We start from the raw sequence: 13470 nt of genomic DNA on the forward strand, positions 1-13470 counted from the left end.
ACCAAATTACCACAAACACAGCAGCTTAAGGCAATACTAACTTACGATCTCAGTTTCCGTGGGTAAGGGGTCCAGCCATGGTCAGGCTGGATTCTCTCCTTAGGATCTCAAGAGGCTGAGATCAAGGTTAGCCAAGCTCCATTCCTTTCGGGAGTCTTGGTGAGGAAAAGATCCACTACTGGGCCCCCCAGGTCATTGGCGGAATTTTTTTCCTTGCAGTTGAATGACTGAGTCCCTCAGTTTTTTTGGTGGCCCTCAGGGACTGCTCTCAGCCACTTTGGAGTTCCTCGCCATGTTGTCCCTCCCTTAGGCCCTCTGTGCTTGGAATCTTTTCACCAGGAAGAGTATAGTCTGGTTAAGTCACGACTGCTGAGGATAATCTCCTATCTTAAAGTCAACTGATGCCGGGCGTGGTGGCTCACACCTGTAATCCGAGCAATTTGGGAGGCCAAGACAGGGGGATCATAAGGTCAGGAGATGAAGACCATCCTGGCTAACACAGTGAAACCCTGTCTCTACTAAAAATACAAAAAATTAGCCGGGCATGGTGGTGGGCACCTGTAGTCCCAGCTACTCAGGAGGCTGAGGCAGGAGAATGGCGTGAACCCAGGAGGCGGAGGTTGCAGTGAGCCGAGATCACACCACTGTACTCCAGCCTGGGCGACAGAGCGAGACTCCGTCTCAGGAAAAAAAAAAAAAAAAAAAAAAAGTCAGCTGATTTGGGACCTTACCTACATGTGCTAAATCCTTCACAGCAACACCTGGATTTGTGTTTGACTAAGTAACTGAGGGAAGATAATCGTGCTCCAAGAGGTGGAGATCCTGGAGGCCAGCTTAGAATTCTGCCTATCACAGCCCCACAGCCTCTCCTTTCCTGGCAAGAGTCTTGTATGTTAAATGCTTCCTTAGCATCCATCTTTGTTTTCTGTTTTGTAATTTTTTTTTTTTTTTTTAGCAAATACTATTGAACTCATAATTGTATGTCACGTGGGGCATTTCAGATTTGGGGAAAATGATGACAATAGTTTCCATTCTTGAGGACTTGCTTTGTGCCCAACACTGTGCTGAGATTTTACCTGCACTCTCTCACTCATCCATCCCCACAGCTCTATACGGAAGGTACAGTCAATATCCTGAGCTACAGATGAGAAACCTGAGACCAGGCATACATAGTTAGGAGGCATCCCCAAAGTTCCACATCTGGAAAGCAGCAGAGCAGGGACTCAAATCTGCATCCCTTTGCTTCAGCGCCCTCCCTCCTACCCTATTTCCATCAGCTACTATTTTGCCCTATTGTGGTTCTGAAAGAGTTACGAAATGCCCTCCACAGCTGTGATGATTATCATTCATCCTTTCCTTTTTTAGTCAAATTTTCCATTTAATAACAGAAAATGTCACGCTGACCAAGCCCTCCCTAAAAGCAAAGGATAGCCCTAAAAGTCAACCACCAGAGAGACACAAAGATGATAGAGCAGTTTTGAGGCTGACTTATGTAAGGTAAGAGCAGTTCAGTGCCTTAGCATCTGGCATTTTAATGTGTCTTGGTCTTGGATTCTATGATATATTTTCCTGTCTGGTTTTATGCCAAGCATTGATTAATAAGCTTCATCAGAAAACTCACCAATTCAGCCCTGAAGAACAACTTCAGGTCTTTCCAGAAGAGCCAACCTATGTCAGCAGGAAACAGAAGAGAAATGGTACACATCCATTGGAAACTAATGTCCCCTGACTTGAAAGACCACTTATGCTGATGACACTCTCACTTTATCGTGAGCAGAGGTTTGGCCTGTGCTACCAGCTAGAGGAGGAAAACAAATTATTGGAATAGGAAAGATGACATTGATGGTACTTTCTCTTTCTGCAAGGCATTTTGCTTTTTGATGAAAAGACAAAAATGGCATTATCTCACAGGGTGAGATGTCAAACATAAATGGCATTATGTTTTCATTGTAAGCTGAGTCACATAAATGAGCAAAGCTATGTAGGATGCTAACAGGCCACCAATTTGGGAAGAAGGGTCAACACAGTGAGATCTTCTTGCCCAGAACTTTCTTAGTTTCTCCTCTTAGAAGTTTCTCCTCTTGGCCGGGCGCGGTGGCTCAAGCCTGTAATCCCAGCACTTTGGGAGGCCGAGACGGGCGGATCACGAGGTCAGGAGATCGAGACCATCCTGGCTGACACGGTGAAACCCCGTCTCTACTTTAAAAAAATACAAAAAACTAGCCGGGCGAGGTGGCGGCGCCTGTAGTCCCAGCTACTCGGGAGGCCGAGGCAGGAGAATGGCGTGAACCCGGGAGGCGGAGCTTGCAGTGAGCTGAGATCCGGCCACTGCACTCCAGCCTGGGCGGCAGAGCGAGACTCCGTCTCAAAAAAAAAAAAAAAAAAAAAAAAAAGAAGTTTCTCCTCTTGAGTTTCTCTCAACTTTCTTAGCTGCCCCTCCATTTGTCCTAAAAGCAGATGGATGTGAACTCTAACCCTGAAGTTCCCATAGGATCTGAAAGGCAATTCCCATAGGATCTGTGTTCTGATGGAGTAAGCTCTTCACCTTTCAAAATGTGAGATCTGGGAGAGTTGGGGGAAAATCTGAGGATGTGGCAGTAAAGTGAACCAACAAGGAAACTTTGGCAGACAGCAGCTAGCAGCTCAGCACACTCATCTCTCTTTACTCTGGACCCAGGGCTAGACTACATTTCCCAACCTCCATTGGGGTTAGGCTGCATTGACTCAGTTCTGGCCAGTGGAATTGAATGGAAGCGATGTGCACCACTTCCAGGCGTGGTGCATAAAATCCTAGCACACAACCCTCCTTTCTCTTTCTTCTCTTACTGGCCAGATGGATGTCAATATGGATCTCTTAGAAACCAAGAGTTAAATATGTCGGAATCTGTTCAGTAGAGATCCTTGAAAGACTAAATGGAACAGAAGCCCATCCTCACACCTGTCACCAATTGGAATTCATGTGGGCCCGAAATAAGCTTCTGTTGTACAAAGCCATTGAGCATCAGGGGTCTTTCTGTTGCAACAGCTACCACAGACTTATCTATAATAATAGCCTAGAATTTCAAAACAGCAAGTAGGGAAAACAGTTCTAAGAAAGGAGAAGGTCTGGTTACTCAAGCATGAGAAATCCATTTCCATCTATTGCTTTGATTGTGTATGCCAACTGAAAATGATAAAAGTCAAAGATTCGTATCTACTGTAATATAAATTCAAGATGAAATGAAACTACCTTGATCCATTTTAAAATGTCTACAGAAAATTGAATTTGCACTTACAGCTCTTTTAGAACACATTTTTATGTCATTTTCTGTGATTAATGTGTTAGAGGATTTTAGTGTTGTCACTTTGAGACTGTTAAAATGTTTCTTTTGATAAATTAGGAAGATGCATCAGAAATTATTTCTTTGAACCTAAGTATGGAGAGAACATTGTAACATTCAATCCTTATAGTTTCTCTTGGCAATAATAATTAAGCTACAGTCCTGAAAATTAAATGTATAAGGATTATTACCTTTTACTAATATTTTAACACAAAATTATAAACAAATACAGATTAATGCTCCGGAGAGACAGAGACTTTGTTTACTGTTTTCTGATTATGTTCGTTCTCTGCTAGAACCAAGTTACTGTGAGTAGGAAAGTTATCGGATAATTTTGAAAAATAGATGAGTCTTTCAAGATTCATCATTTTTTTCATGCGCATCCTTTGAATACAGACAATGATCATACAAACATCTCCATCCAGGTCGTACTTTATCTAGTGTGGTATTTAATGTTTAATTGTTTTTTTTTCTGTTTCTACGTCGCTTTGGGATTTTCCATATTTGAAGATTTATGAGTAATAATAGGACTCGTGGCTTAGTTATATCTGTAGTTTCCATTAATACCAAAATTAAAATTTCCTCATTATCATTCATCTACATCCTCATTTATATACAATTTAAAACCTTGAAAAATGTTCTTCTTTCCTTTATTTAATTCATTTAAATTTTAAAATGCAATTTACTTATTTCCCATGTAGATTTTCAAACCAGGAAGAAATGTAACTAGCTTTTCTGCTCTGTCTTACATTTGTCCTTAATTATAAATTGGGAAATTGACATTTTGCTTTAAATATTAGATTTTCCTTATTTAAGTACCTGTGAGCCTATTCCTAAGAGAGTGACCATCGGGCCCACTGACCGAATCTATTTTTTTAATCTGCAGTGGCGCCAGACCAGGATTTTGGTGACATTCCAAGGCACTGTCACCCTGTGAGATTCTGCCTGGATGAAATCTCTAACTCTTGCCTGCAATCTGAAATGTACATTTATGTCACTTACAGAGATCATCAGTGTAACTCTGACCTAAGTTTGTCAGGAGGTTTCCAGTTCGTGGTACCTAAGCCCCGGTAGAGCTACCTGTGTTTTTACATTTCTCCTTTTTTTCCTTTTTGTAGAAGAAGTATATCATAGAATTAAGTGAAAGAAGGATAATCTTAGGCTGGAATGTCCTCTGGAGTCCCGCTCAAATAGTAAAATTTGCATTTCTTTTCAAATCCACTGTTTTCTACTGTATGCATTACTTTGGAGGGCTTCTTCTGTGGCACCAAACTTGGGGAGCTTTGTGAAGCTTCCTGGGAGATTCACAAGGAAGATTCATGAAGGAATAATCAAACTCTTTTCTGATGAACTGGAAAGTGTGGCTTTTCCTCTCAGTTATTATCCTGGAAGCATCTAAATACTCTCCACATCTCTTCTTTTGCAGCTTTTTCTCAGTGCATATTGGTAATAATTAAATATTTTCTCTAAAGATTAATCCACATAAGTACTTCTGAGTAATGTCTTTCCCAAAATAAAACAGGACTTTCATAATTGATCTAAATGACAAAGCAATCAAAATGGGGAAAGGATTTATTTTATTTTAAGTTCTGGGGTACATGTGCAGGATGTGCAGGTTTGTTACATAGGTAAACGTGTGCCATGGTAGTTTGCTGCACCTATCGACCCACCATCTAAGTATTAAACCCAGCACGCATTAGCTATTTTTCCTGATGCTCTCCACCTCTCTGCCCCCCGACGCCTGACAGGCCCTGGTGTGTGATGTTCCTCTCCCTGTGTCCATGTGTTCTCATTGTTCAGCTCCCACTTCTGAGTGAGAACACGTAGTGTTTGGTTTTATGTTCCTGTGTTTGTTTGCTGGGAATAATGGCTTCCAGCTCCATCCATATCCCTGCAAAGGACATGACCTCATTCAAAAGAATGTTTTTTATTTGATGTTCTTTATTAACTTTGAGATAGTTGTTTATATAGGCAGTTAAACAAATTAGAATTTTAGTAATATTAATAATATAGTGCAATATAATTAGGAATCACACCACCTGATAATTAAGCCCAATTTCACATTTGGAGGGAAAAGAAAATGTGTGTGGCACATTTGTCAGACATTCAAAGGGTTTCAACATCCTTTGCTCTTGTTCTTTAGATTCCCCTGAAGCACTGTCACTCTGGCCTCCTTCTGAATTCCATTTTTGTTGTTGAAATATTGGTCTCACTAGTGTCATTGCTGTCAGCTCCTCAGGGTGTTTATGTATTTCCCACAACACCTGGACCTGAGAGCCATTGAATATGTATTTGTTATATTTACTTGAAAAGTCCAAAAACAATTTGCTCATTAAATTTGTAGAAGACTTGGAGGGGCTAGGAGGAGTGGTCCCTAATTATTAGTAGTAGTAGCTAATAAGTTGAGTGTCATAGTCAGAATTATAGAAGTTCTCAAAAGATGAAAACCTTGTAAAAATAGAAAATACCAACACCTGAATTCAAAAATACAGAAATCAAAATTAAGGAGAGAATAGATGTGTTTAATAGCATATTACACATCGCAGAAGAGAGAGCTAGTGAACTGGAAGAGAGCTCAAAAGAAAGCATCAAAAGTGAATCACAGAAAACAACAAACAGAAAATGCAGATGAGGCTCAGAAACAGAGATAGGTTGAGATATACAAATACTACAGTGTTACAGTTGCCTACAGCGTTCAGTACAGTAACATGCTATACAGGTTTTCAGCGTAAGATCAACAGGTTATACCACGTAGCCTAGGTGTGTAGTAGGCTCCACTATCTCACTCTACAGTGTTCACACAGCAACGAAATCACCTAATGACACATTTCTCAGAATGTGTCTCTGTCGTTAAGCAACACATGACTGTATTTCAAAATAAGTTTGCAATTTTACCTAATGAGATTCTGATGAGGCTAATTATTAATTATTATAATTAGTAAAAATCCAGATGACTTCTTATATTGTATTTATTAATGAAATTGGTTCATCCTCACTAGAACACTAGAAATTTTGCATTTGAAAAACGTTTCTTTTAAAAATTTCAAACTCAAAAAAAAAAACAAAAACAAAGGAAAAATAAATAAGAATAAAAAATAAAAATTTCAAACTCCATAAAGAATATTGTGCCTTCTTTGGTGTCTCAGAATCTGCAGATTATAGCAGATAATAATTATAAGTTTGTTGGAGAATTGGGCTGTTACCTTGAGAAAGAGATGTAAAAGTCTTCACAGAGCATTCAAAAGTAAAATCGTAGGTTTGCTCTTCAGAATCAGATTGCTTTTTGAAAAAAGAAAAACCAACAAACATCCAGCTGCTTTAATTCAAAAAATAATGTTTGTCTCTGATGTTGAATTCCACAGTGCCACCCATTTGAAGTTTAGAGGGCTTTGACATCTATAGAATGAAAAGCCAAGAATATCTTCCCTGTGAACTTGTACTCTTGTGTTGCAGGCACACAAAAAATCCCTTTGGACGATTGAACCCAATGAAGGCGTGGTTCCTCCAGAAACTGACATTCAACTGGCACTGACCGCCAACCTGAATGACATACTGACATTCAAAGACTGTGTCATTTTGGACATTGAAAATAGCAGCACCTATCGGATTCCTGTTCAGGCTTCCGGAATTGGTTCCACTATTGTTTCAGATAAGCCCTTTGCTCCAGAACTCAATTTGGGGGCACATTTTAGGTAAGGAAATACCATGGACCAATTGTGGTAGATGTCACATATGTTGCATATGCTGAGCATCCCCTCTACTTTAAAAAATTATTTTAAGTCATTAAAACTAGCCACCTCAGTCCCTCTCCTTTCCCATCCTCACTCTTCTGCCTCCTGATGGGTATGTCAGCAACAAGAAGACATTTTCTAGCCATAACTTGGTTGCGTTCTCTAATCTGTGTCCCTTTACATGCGAGAAGAATATGGTTTGTAGGAAATGCATTCTTCTCTCAAACTGGCTACTCTGACTAATTTAGACTCTCAACCATAATTTCTCCTCTTTAATTCTAATACACTGTTAATCCCTCTCCATAAACACAGAAAATACAGATACAGCTTAGTGGTAACCTAAGCAGAATATACTTAGGAAGGTGAAAATTTACTGCAAGTGTATTTTATCAGGTATTGCAGAGCCAGCAGCTTTTTCAAAGCTTATGTCCTCTGCTTGACTCCCCACCATAGCCCAACAACTGAGATGGTTTCCATTGGCTTTGCCTGATTACCCAGGAAAAGCTAGAGGGTCTAAATATTTACATAAGATGTGGTACAGTATAGACACCACTGAGCAGAACAATCTAAATGTGGATATAAAAATCAGATTTGGGCCGGGCACGGTGGCCCAAGCCTATACTCCTAGCACTTTGGGAGGCCAAGGCAGGAGGATCACTCGAGCTCAGGAATTCAAGACCAGCCTGGACAACATGGGGAAACCCCATCCCTACAAAAATACAAAAAATTCTGGACGTGGTGGCGGGTGCATGTAGTCCCAGCTACTCAGGAGGTTAACAGGTGGGAGAATCACTTGAGCCCAGGAGGCAGAGGTTGCAGTGAGCCAAGGTGGCACCACTGCACTCCAGCCTGGGTGACAGAGTGAGACCCTGTCTTAAAAAAAAAAAAGAAAAAACACACACGTATACATATACACATACACATATATATGTGTACACACAGACATATATATAGATATATATGAGGAGATATATATATTTATAGAGCTGGGAGCAGTGGCTTATGCCTATGATCCCAGCACTTTATACTTTGGGAGGCTGAGGTAGGAGGATTGCTTGAGCCCAGGAATTGGAGACCAGCCTGGGCAACATAGGGAGACCCCCCACATCTCTACAAAATAAAAAAAATTAGCCTCGCTTGATGGCACATGCCTGTTGTCCTACCCACTTGGCAGGCTGAGGTGATAGGATTGCTTGTACCCGGGAGGTTGAGGCTACAGTGAACTAGGATCACACAACTGCAACTCCAGCATGGGCGACAGAGCAAGACCCCATCTGAAATTAAATAAATAAATATATATATATTTATGAGGTTTGAGTGTTAAGTGTAGAGGGTATGTGTGGGGTTTGTTCTTGATTCCTCAGGAAAGTCATGTAGCTATCACTGGTTGGCTCCTGGGGGCCAGTTGAATTTGAACTTACCTGTTGCAGTACTGTGAACAGATCTCAGAAGGGTATCCCCCCTGCCTTCTGGGCTCACAGGCCCTGAAATCAAGTCATATATGCTGTGCTTGGAGATGTGACTGACATTAATCAGTTAGGAGCTCTCCCCAAAATCCCTCCCTCTGCTCCATCTACAAAATATGGGACTTGATTGAAAATGCCGTAAACTAGTAGAAAATTAAGTAAAAAGCAAGTCACATGGTTGAATTGCATGCTTTTAGGCAAGTATCCAATTATATTTTTCGAGTCAACTAAATATAAGAATCCTCCTCTCTGCCTGTCTGTTGGCCGTAAGCTAGGGTAGTTTATCATTGCATACCAGTGCTTCTAGTTTCAAATTTCTTTTCATGCACTCAAATATAATTGTAGAAAACAATACATGGCAAACCAGACCTAATTACATGTTCTTTTAGATCTACAAATAGTGTCAAGTAGCCTTCGAAGGATATTCTGACACATGGAATTGGAGGGTTAGCTAACAGTTTTCTATCAATATAAAAGCAAACTGTAGCTTTTAGTTGCTAATTTGACCTCTGCCTAAACTTTTTGACATAAAATCACTATGCTCGCAATCTCCAGTAGAATTGCCAAAAGCAGGGCTGGGTAAACTACACCCCTCTGCCTGCTTTTGTCAATAAAGTTTTATTGGAACACAGCCATGCCCATTTTGTAACGTATTGTCTATGGCTGCTTTCACACTACAAGGGAAAGTTGAGTAGCTGTTACAGAGACCATGTGGCCCAAAAAGCCTAAAATATTTGTTAGTTAGTCCTTTAAAGAAAAAGTTTGCCAACCTCTGGTCTAAAGAAATAGCCATATGCCGCTGCTTCTAATTGCATGTTTTTAGACAACTCCCTAGGTTTTCAGAACTTCCATTTCTTGATCTATAAAATGGTAGTAAATATACTTACCATGACTGGATTGCTATAATGATTGAATGATGTACTGTGAATAAGTAACAGACATCCTGCCTAGTAATCAGTATGTGTTTTTTATAAACAGTATATGGTTTTATAAACAGTATATGTTGTTTATTATTTCCCCCAAAAGCCTACTGCTAGCCATAAACTACCAAGTAAAGTAACTCCCTTGAGCGTGCCCCATGGACACAGATTCACAATGTATTTAGATAGAAATGGTTATACCTGACAACTAGCAAATATTCCTTCTGATTATTTATTTGATGGTTCGACTTACCAGGCATGATATCATTTCCTAAGGAGGAATAGATGGGATGAAATCTCAAAGCCTAATAAAATTTAAAAAATAAAAAACAGTCCTGAGATGAGTTTTTCCCTAAGAATAAATATTAAAGTAAGCCTGTGGGGGGAAAAAAATCCCAAACAAACAAAAACACATTTGAACCATATCCAAGATCTTAGAAATCCCAGTTTTTTTTAGCAAATAGCCAGGCAATCAGAATGTTCTTAGTAAATATTTGTGGAATATATGAATGCATGATGAACAAATGAATACATGAAATTGCAACATATTTAAAGAACATTAGTCTGAGATAGGTGACCAATCACGGTGGTGTTCTGGCCCATTGCAGTCCCCTGGCCTTTGTTAAAGCTTAGAGGATATGCATGGTTTTTCTTCAAAGCTTCCTTCAAATTGAGCCCATCATTACGGGACATTCCATTCAGCCAGTAGTAATTTTCTCAGCACAGCTTGAAACCTGCTTCTCCTCCAGTAGGTATTTTGCTTTCCTTTCACTCTTCAGAGCTATTTCTCTAAATAGAATTGCTTTTCACATGAACTGAATGTGTCCTGCAGTGTGTGGGGCCTACTGGGGAAGATTGACGGGGAGTGGAAATTTTCCACAGCCCCTTACGTGGTGATGCCAACTCTGGGACCAAACCCAGGTCTGTGATTCCACACCTCTTGGCCCCCTGAGTAGATACTACCTTGTCCCATCACTGTATTAGTTCCTAGTGGCATCGTAACTTAGTCTTCCTACATTAAAAAAAAAAGTCTTATATTGTGGCTCACTGTTTTAAATCCTTCCAGAAGAGTAAATCCCAAGGGTGTAGAGCTGAACAGAACATACCTAAATGGAATCCTCTCAACACCTGCCTCTTCTTTTTCAGCCTGGATACCCATTATTACCACTTTAAGTTGATCAACAAGGGACGTCGGGTCCAACAGTTGTTCTGGATGAATGATAGCTTCCAACCCCAGGCCAAGCTGAGTAAGAAGGGCCGGGTTAAGAAGGGACATGCTCGTATCCGGCCCCAGCCCAGTGGCTCTCAGGAGCCCAGGGATCCACAGAGCCCCGTGTTTCATCTCCACCCCGCCAGCATGGAGCTGTACCCAGGCCAGGCAGTCGATGTGATACTCGAAGGCTATTCTGCTACTCCCAGGGTAAGGGGACAGCACATTTGGAAGCTATTGCTTTTTCCTAATTAAATCTCTACTGTATCTATTTCTTTTTATTTTTTTCTTTTTCTTTTTCTTTTTTTTTTTGAGATGGAGTCTCGCTCTGTTGCCCCGGCTGGAGTGCAGTGGCCGGATCTCGGCTCACTGCAAGCTCCGCCTCCCGGGTTTACGCCATTCTCCTGCCTCAGCCTCCCGAGTAGCTGGGACTACAGGCGCCCACCACCTCGCCCGGCTAGTTTTTTGTATTTTTTAGTAGAGACGGGGTTTCACCATGTTAGCCAGGATGGTCTCGATCTCCTGACCTCATGATCCGCCCGTCTCAGCCTCCCAAAGGCTGGGATTACAGGCTTGAGCCACCGCGCCTGGCCTGTATCTGTTTCTTAGGAAAGTTCCTTGACATTTATCTGAGGAAGGATATGGTTTCTCAAGGATTGTGTACAGTCCTGAGTTACCATGGTAGCATCTGTTGCTTTTGGGGTGCAGCTCTGCTCAGTCGTCGATTTGTTTCTATAGCTACTGTGAACCCAATCTTGAGGGAGGTTCTCATGCCCAGGGTCCACAGTGACAAGCCAGCAAGTCTCTGGTAGAAAAACATCCAGTTTTTAGCCAAAGCAGATTCTCCTATTAACACTTAGCAGGATTAATTTAATATTCATTCAAAAAGGGTGTTTATATCGACACTCTGGGCTGCCTCTCCTATTCAGGTATTGGGACATCCCTGTTCCTTTCTTTCCAGACTGACTACAACTCACATTTCAAAACATCTTTTTTATGCGTTAATAAAAGAACCACATTTATCTTCAGCAACTCTGATTCCCTGCCTTCATTTACATGATCTCCATACATTCTACCTAAAACATTTCAGTAGATCCAAATCATCTGTCTGTTTATCCCTATTCTCTCACAGTGTGGAAATCGTTAAAAAACTAAAGGAAAGGCTTTCAAAGTCACTTAAGAGTCTCTCCCTCCCCACAAAATGCAGACCTTGTAGATGAGAAATGATGCTTGCTTAAGATCCTGCTTGTGTCGCCAAATTTGGAGGTAATACTGACTTTTCCCTACACGAAATAGGAAGCAAAAAGAACTTTGTCTCCCAGTAGACACAGCTGGAAAGCTAGTCCTTTGCTTAGCTTCTCTAAGGTCACAGATTCCACTTTATTTCATTAGACTATTTCTTCATAGAGCATTTTCAGGTAAAATGCATCCTCAGTTCCAAAAAAAAGGGGGTTATCTCTCATTGTGGAAAAGGTAATGTGTTCCTTCTCTCTGTTATTCAGGTGATCAGCCAACTTTTATTGTGTGTATACCATGTAACAAATACTGTGCTAAGCACTGAGGATGCAAAGATGAATAGAACACAGGCCGTTATCTCAAGACACTGACAGCTGTTGGAAGAGCATATTTATAATGTGGTTATCAAGAGTTGTCCATATTTTTGAAGGCATTAATTCTGAGCTGCTGGGGGACTAAACTCAGCTTAAGCTTTACTAAAAACTTCCCTGAATGTTCTTCTAAATCATGCTACATAAATGAGAAGAGACTGGAATGCATTAACATCCCTAACCTGGGCACTCTTCAATATAACCTACTCATGCTACAAATTCACTTTTGATCTTTCTGCTTTATAAAAATCTAGGCTTTTTGAGTCCAAAGAAATATTAATTCCTAATGCATGATTTTTAAATGTTTAAGTATAAAAGGCCAAAATTTGGCCGGGCGCAGTGGCTCACACCTGTAATCCCAGCACTTTGGGAGGCCAAGCTGGGTGGGTCACCTGAGGTCAGGAGTTCGAGACCAGCCTGACCAACATGGAGAAACCCTGTGTCTACTAAAAATACGAAACTAGCCGGGCATGGTGGCACATGCCTTTAATCCCAGCTACCAGGGAGGCTGAGGCAGTAGAATCACTTGAACCGGGGAGGCAGAGGTTGCAGTGAGCTGAGATTGCACCATTGCACTCCAGCCAGGGCAACAAGAGCAAAACTCCATCTAAAAACAAAAAATAAAAATAAAAAGGCAAAAATTTTCCAACTACAGTTTTCAATAGTTTAATAAGAAATCATATAACTACCATTGAACTATAAGCCCCATGAAAGATTTTATCTGTCTCGTTCATCAGTGTTTGGTACTCCCAGCACCCAACACAGCTCCTGATGCATAAAAGATCATAATATAACTATACATATGTATGTAGAACTGAATGTAAATCAACTGCCTCAGGGCAGTCAGAAATAAATACAGAATCCATCAAAGCCATGTTTAACTAACAAAAACATAATCATGTGACAAAGAGCAGCCCCTGAAGCATGCTATTCAGAAAAGTGCTCTTCCTTGTGTCCCCAGGCAGGTAGTGGGAAATCCATTTTCTCTCAGTGGGTAAATAAGTATTCTGAGTAAGTATTAAGTTATAGTTGTTCCCCAAATGCTGGCTTATCTCATTGGCAGATAGTTAAAGAGAAGCTGGTGTGCCACGCCATCATCGGGGCACAGAAAGGGAAGAGCTTGTTGATGGCTGTGAACATCACCTGTGAGTTCGTTGCGCCTCTCATCCAGCTCTCCACCAAGCAGCTCGTCTACAGACTGGAGAAGGTCAGTGGC

At 40.9% G+C, this 13470-nt stretch overlaps 1 protein-coding gene across 14 annotated transcripts in view; it reads left to right on the forward strand.

The window, feature by feature from the left end:
* Positions 1-13470, forward strand: part of LOC105491299 (HYDIN axonemal central pair apparatus protein) — a 468775-nt gene that overhangs the window by 240317 nt on the left and 214988 nt on the right. For all 14 annotated transcript variants that reach the window (XM_024795897.2, XM_071084900.1, XM_011757559.2 and 11 more), the window contains 3 exons: positions 6774-7012; positions 10584-10857; positions 13318-13461. In XM_024795897.2, coding sequence (XP_024651665.2) covers positions 6774-7012; positions 10584-10857; positions 13318-13461 — 657 coding nt within the window. The remainder of the gene's footprint in view (positions 1-6773; positions 7013-10583; positions 10858-13317; positions 13462-13470) is intronic.

This window comes from Macaca nemestrina, chromosome 18, assembly GCF_043159975.1.
Source record: "Macaca nemestrina isolate mMacNem1 chromosome 18, mMacNem.hap1, whole genome shotgun sequence".
NCBI classification, from domain to species: domain Eukaryota; kingdom Metazoa; phylum Chordata; class Mammalia; order Primates; family Cercopithecidae; genus Macaca; species Macaca nemestrina.